Source organism: Corvus kubaryi, unplaced genomic scaffold (genome assembly GCF_017639235.1).
Source record: "Corvus kubaryi isolate FWS band 111438036 unplaced genomic scaffold, C.kubaryi_AGA036_p1.0 76, whole genome shotgun sequence".
In the NCBI taxonomy this organism is placed as follows: Eukaryota; Metazoa; Chordata; class Aves; order Passeriformes; family Corvidae; genus Corvus; species Corvus kubaryi.
The window spans coordinates 649447-655366 of record NW_024582063.1 but is presented as its reverse complement, the minus strand read 5'-3'; the positions used below and the strand labels follow the sequence as shown (position 1 = coordinate 655366).

At 47.0% G+C, this 5920-nt stretch overlaps 1 protein-coding gene across 10 annotated transcripts in view; it reads left to right on the top strand.

Moving 5' to 3' along the window:
• The first annotated feature begins 5396 nt into the window (after positions 1-5396).
• Positions 5397-5920, top strand: part of ENAH (ENAH actin regulator) — a 90977-nt gene continuing 90453 nt past the window's right edge. For all 10 annotated transcript variants that reach the window (XM_042051520.1, XM_042051518.1, XM_042051515.1 and 7 more), the window contains exon 1: positions 5397-5726. In XM_042051520.1, the coding sequence (XP_041907454.1) occupies positions 5722-5726 (5 nt within the window). In that variant the 5' untranslated portion in view covers positions 5397-5721. The remainder of the gene's footprint in view (positions 5727-5920) is intronic.

The following is a 5920-nucleotide window of genomic DNA, read 5'->3' as shown; positions in this document are numbered from 1 at the left end:
AGATGGACAAAATACAGAACATATTTGCAATGGAGTCTGAGTAAAACAATCCCAGGGTAGTGCAAGGTAGCATTAAGTTGGTGAAATTCAGCACAGGCTTCCAACTGAAAGGCTACACCACTCCCTTTGGCATCTGCCTGCCTAATCCCAGACAGAATAAAGGGGTACAGTGCAGTGGGTGTGCTCTGGTGAAGTCAAACCTCTGCTGGGGTTGTAGAAGCTGCTTGCAGAGCTCAGTGCACTTTTAGGTAGAGGGCACTGAGCACCAGGTGAGTAATACCTGGGTATTACTTACCCAGCTGGCGTAGACTTGGGAGACTGCAGTGTAGACATCCCATACATAGCTCTTCTAGGCAAGAAGCCTGCCCTTTCTTATGCTGCAAGTGCACTGTAGGCACTTAACAGTTATTAATAATAACTAATTAATAATGGCCCAAATCCTTGGCTGTGATTGAGGACCTCAGAGAATAACTCATCTAGTGTTGTAAGAAAAGATGGCTCAAAACAATCTTAACCAAATCCTGGGCCAGCTTTGTGCCTGGACTTTCCTCCAGCAAAAGATAAAGCAGCAGAGTACAATTTGTTCTAAGACATTAGCAAGGGAGAGAGAAGAACATAATGAATACATTTTATTGGTAATGCATAAGAAGACTGCAGAGTGGTGGCAAATAAGACCATTAGGGGATAAGAGTATAAAATTAGATGGAAAGGAAGAGATGACATTGGTCAATTGCACTGGTCTTAAATCAACATTTCGTCTCAGAAACCACAAAAGTCAGCAGCTGAGTGGAGGTGAATGAAAGACAAGTGTCAAAACAACAATCATAATTTATCTGAATGTCAGAAAAGCATTTTTACACTAAGTACACAACACATCGATTTACACTTGATAGACAGTATTTACACCAAAAGAGACTTCAACCCTCACTGAATAGCCTGCAGCACAATACAAATTCTTTCCATGATAAACCAAGGGGGGGAAAAAACAATCCCTTTTTATACAAGGAATTTTCATTTAAATATTTGAGTCTACTGGGAGCAGCCTGAAAGACACATACCATACTCCCAACTCACAACCACTGAGGCTTGTGGTTTGATAGGCTAATGCTATTTGACAGTGTGAGGGGCAGTTTTAGGAACCCTGGTGAAAAGAAGCACAGTGGAAAGCTTCAGCTGCTGTTTTCATTCCTTTTTGGAGGTGCTTGGTGGAAGATCTAGGAGTTGTTTACTTGTATAACAAGGAGCGGGGCATGCTGGTAGGAAGACAAAGTTTCACCTTTAGGAGTCAAAGGACTGTGTTTGATAGCAAAAGATTTGCTTCCTTTTCTGGTGATGTTGTTTTGCCTTTTTTACAACAGAACAAAAATATTATTCCTTTAAGAAAAGACCTTGTTGGCTATTGTTGTTATCTGCTGAGTCATGCCAATAATTGTTTATTTTAGCATTCTTGGAGAATTTTAGAGACAGTTTACTCCCCCTTCCCCAGAAGGCAGTTAGGAAAAACCACGTAATTTCATAAATAAAATAAAACTAAAGAGTTTTTAGTTGAAAGCATTTCCTTTAATGGTCTGCTATGCAACACTTCAGCAGTTGGCTGACTCATGGCAACCTGAAATTGAAAATGACTTGGGGTTGAGGGAAAGCAAGAAGAGGACGGGGAGAATTATACTAGCCAGCATACTTTAACTATCTATATAATAGTTGGATCTTCGTTTTGTTCAACTAACCGTGACCTCACAGAATTGGTTCAGGCGTCAGCTCTGTGTCTGGTCCAGAGCAAAAGATGTATTTATAAATTAGATTAACATAATCAGTGATGGGGATAATATGTTCAATTACTTAATTCACTTCTGTTTTGATAATATTCAATGCTACCAGAAGTGCACTGTCAGAGCTATTTTCTTTTAGTCCATCATTTTTGGAAAGACCTTCACTATCTCTGTAGAGAAAGCTCATGCTTTGTAGTTGCAATTCTCTCACTTCTATTATGTAGTAAATTGTGTTTTCTTTCTATACTAGTTCTATAGAAAATAATCCAAACAAGTGAAATAAAATATCTTTTCTTACGTACTCAAAAACCAAACTCTGGATGTATTAAGTGAGAAGAACAATAACCTTCAAAAAGCCAAAACCACCAGAAAAAAACACTTTCCCTGCTCTGAAATCCTCTTTGACTGTATCCTGCATTATGTTATTTACAGTCATTGAAGAAGGGCAAAGTAATCTTGCATATGAGCTGCTGTCCTAGGACACTGTTGTAGACATATGAAGATCTCACCTACTTTTTCCTTTCTAAAGAAACAAAGACTGGAAAGTGGGAGACTGTTTCAGAGAAGATGGAAGAAATTTCACTGTGAGAGAAAGGACTACTCTCTTTTTGAAGCTTTTGGATTCCCTGAATGTCTCCAGAACATTAGTCATGCATCTTCCTCATGACCCTGTATCAAGGGTCATCCACACTGATGAGATGCAATGGAATCCGCTGGGTTTACTCAGGAGCAGATTGCCAAGCCTCTTGCATTTGGCTGACATTAAACAGGAACATGTTCTCTTCTGGTTTATGCCTGGGGGAGCCATTTCTGTAGCATTCAGAAAGCCTTCATTAGTTGAGTTGTTTGGAAAGGAGGCTCACCATACTGCTCAACCTGAGCTGGCTTAGCTTTTGGAAGGATCTGAATTCCAGTCCTCAGCTGCAGCTGAGCAGCAGAAAATGCAAGAGGGAGGCATGCAAAGTGGTTTTGGGGTATTCTAAGCCACTTGGATCTGGAGGAAGAAGGACATGAACACAATCCTTGGACACAGATTAGAAGAACCATTACGGGGCTCTGCCTCGTAGGTTGTCACAGGCCTCAGGTTATTAGTGTGACACCACCAGCTAAGAAGGCTTTCTGCCACATTGGTTTTGTCATTGCCAGAAGAAGGCAGAGCAGTGGGAGAGGGTGCAGAGGGCATTGACACCCATGCTGTGCTGCTGGAGGATCCTATGAGGGAGAAGGGTGACAGCAGAGTCACACCAAGTGACTTGGACACAGGACACACCAAGCGATTACAGCTTGAGAGCATGCAGTCTGCTACGAGAGCGGGCAGATTTCTCAATGCATAATTCAGTACCATAAACATGTACACAACATGAACTCATTCTTCTGCTAGACTACTTTAATTTCTTGACAATAACATCACTAAATTGACCTGGAAAGAAAGAGGCACTCAACATTTATAATTTGATTTCTGCCCTATATAATTTTGGCTCCCGTCCTTATCATGTAGCTGCTAATATGAGTTACTGCAGATTTAGTATTTTGTTACAGATTAATTCAATGGGATTTTTGACTAAGCTAGCGTCCAAAATGACTTTGCACTTGGTGACATCTGCGATGCCAGCATGCAAAATGATTCTTCTGGCATTTTTACAAATTCTATTGTGCCACTGAGAAGGTCTTGAGAAATCCAGCTATGACCGTATCTGATTTGGCTAAGAACACCAAGTAATATAACACGAATAGCGATAATAGTTATTTTGCAGGAGTAACAGCTTCTGGCTATTTTCATTCCCTCTCAGGCAGACCTGGAGCCCAGGCATACTTTCAGTGTTTTTTATATACCTGCCACAGTCAAAATTCTTTTAGGTTTGACTAATAAGACCAGACAGTTGCATCAGGACAGTCACATTATGATCCTGATTTTTTCTGTTATAGAACAACAGGTATCTGTGAATGAAATCCTCCTTCTTTTGACTGTCTCTGCCATTCCTTCTACTGATGTATCTGCTGAAGCCCATTAGACATACATCTTAGATGCATCTATATGCATACAGAGGTATATTAGATACGGATTTTAACATTTCTGCTTGGCTGCCTTCAAGAGACTTTTCACAGTCAGAATGGCTTTCTTTCCAAACCTTTTATTTGGAGGATGTTACGGTGATAAGAAGCCCAGATCTTAGAAAATTCATTATGCCTTAAGAACTGAGGTCCACTGCCAGTCATTAGAGTCCTCAGCATTTGCTGGAAGCAATTACAGTAATTTTATTTACCAGATTCAATTGTATCCATTTCTCAGACTGTCTTTACATTGTTGTCAAAGGTACACAATTTTTAAGACCACTATGCCACTTTTCTTCTGATTACTCATCTGCATTTTGTGATTCACCACTACTGCAACATTTTCATTGACATCATCTCTATGCCAGTAAAAACATGTTTTCATTCTAAACTATTCTTCATTAGCCTCAGTTTCAAAGCCTGTCCTTGTTCCCTAGTTAGTGTTTTCTAGCAATTGGCCAATTTTTTTCATTGATTAGTTCATCTCTTACTGTGCTACTGACACCATTAATTGATAGTGAATGACCCTGCCTCACTGATCAAGGAAGAGGTGGTACGCATGGTGTCAAATAACTGAGATTCATGGTAAAATCCCCTTAAATGTGTGGAACCTACATCAGAAATACATATCTCTTTTTAAAATTCTTCACTTTTTATATCTAAAAGTCTAGACACTTATAAAGAAGATGCTTACGCATTTGCTTCTCATGTATATTTTTAATACTAGACCCTAGAAAACACTGGTATTCATTAGAGAAAAATGAAATTGGGGGTGCAAAAGCACCAAGATGGCTTAACGGCATTGGGAATTGCAAAGACACTTGCTCATCACTTCTTTTAACCTAGACGAAAGAGAACGGGCATTCATTCATTCGCTAGTCGACAGAAAGGAGCCGAACACGAGCTGGGTTAAAGTTACTTGTACGGTGTGCTGGGTCCGCTGCGGGTACCGAAAGCAGAACGTAAATCTGCACTTAGGACAGGCACAGGGCTACCGAAAGATGCAGAAATAACATTACTGTATTCCTGAGAAAGGCTTAGGCCACTGGCTTCCGAGGGCACGGAGGGGCGACTGCCCGCAGTGGTGTCGCCTGTCGGGCAGGGGGGCTCAGGGACTGCATGTTCCCTCCCGCACCGGCACCGCTGCACCGGGCGAGGATTCCCGGCCGGTGGGATTCCCAGCAGCGTGGGGCTGAGTGGGAAAGGATCTGCGGATCGGTGGAAGTGTTCACGCCCCGGGAGGGGCCAGGCTCCGCCGCCCGGGACACGGCTCCCCGGGAGCCCATCCCGCCCCTCCGCTCCGGGGCGATCCCTGGGCCGCCGGGGAACGAGCCGCCGCGGGCGGGCGGTTCTCCCGAGGAGCCGCCGCCTCACCTGCGGCCGCCTCGTCCCTCCACCCCCGCCACCCCCGCGCCGGGGCCGCCGAGCCCCAGAGAGCCGCCCGGGCACAGCGCGACGGTGGGCGCGGCCTCCGCCGCCCGCCCCTTCCTCCCTCCCTCCCTCCTTCCTCCCGCCCGCCGCACCCGCGCCCCCCGCCCGCCGCCGCTCCCGCGGCCCCGCCGGTGTCTCCGGCCGCCTCCGCGCTCCGCCCGCCCGTTCTTCTTCTTCTCCTCCTCCTCTTCCTCCTCCTCCTCCTTTCCCCCCGCCCTTCCCGCGCGGTGGTTCGCTCCTCCCCGCCCCTTTCCCCCACCTCTCCCGTCCCCTCCCACCCCCGGCTCCCCGCGGTGGTCTGGCCCGGCCCGGCGGCGGAGGGAGCGGCGGAGCTGGCGGCGCTGCCGGGCGGGGGTCTCGCTCTCCGGGGGTCTGGCTCTGCGGGGACGCGGCGAGCAGCGGAGCTGGGTGGGGGAGACAGCGCAGCGAGCGAGGCAGCGGGAGCGGCTCCCCGACCGCGGGCAGCACCATGAGGTGAGCGGACGGCTCCGGAGCGGGCGGCGGGCGCGGGGTGGGGGGCGATTCTCCGCGCCCCCGGGCTCGGACGGCGCACAGCCGGGAACGGGGATGGGAATGGGAGCCGGGGGGATCGGCTGGCGGCGGGGGAGGGGGCCGGGCCGAGGGGAGCCCCGCGGTGGGGGAAGGGCCCATTGTTAGTGGCGGCGGGG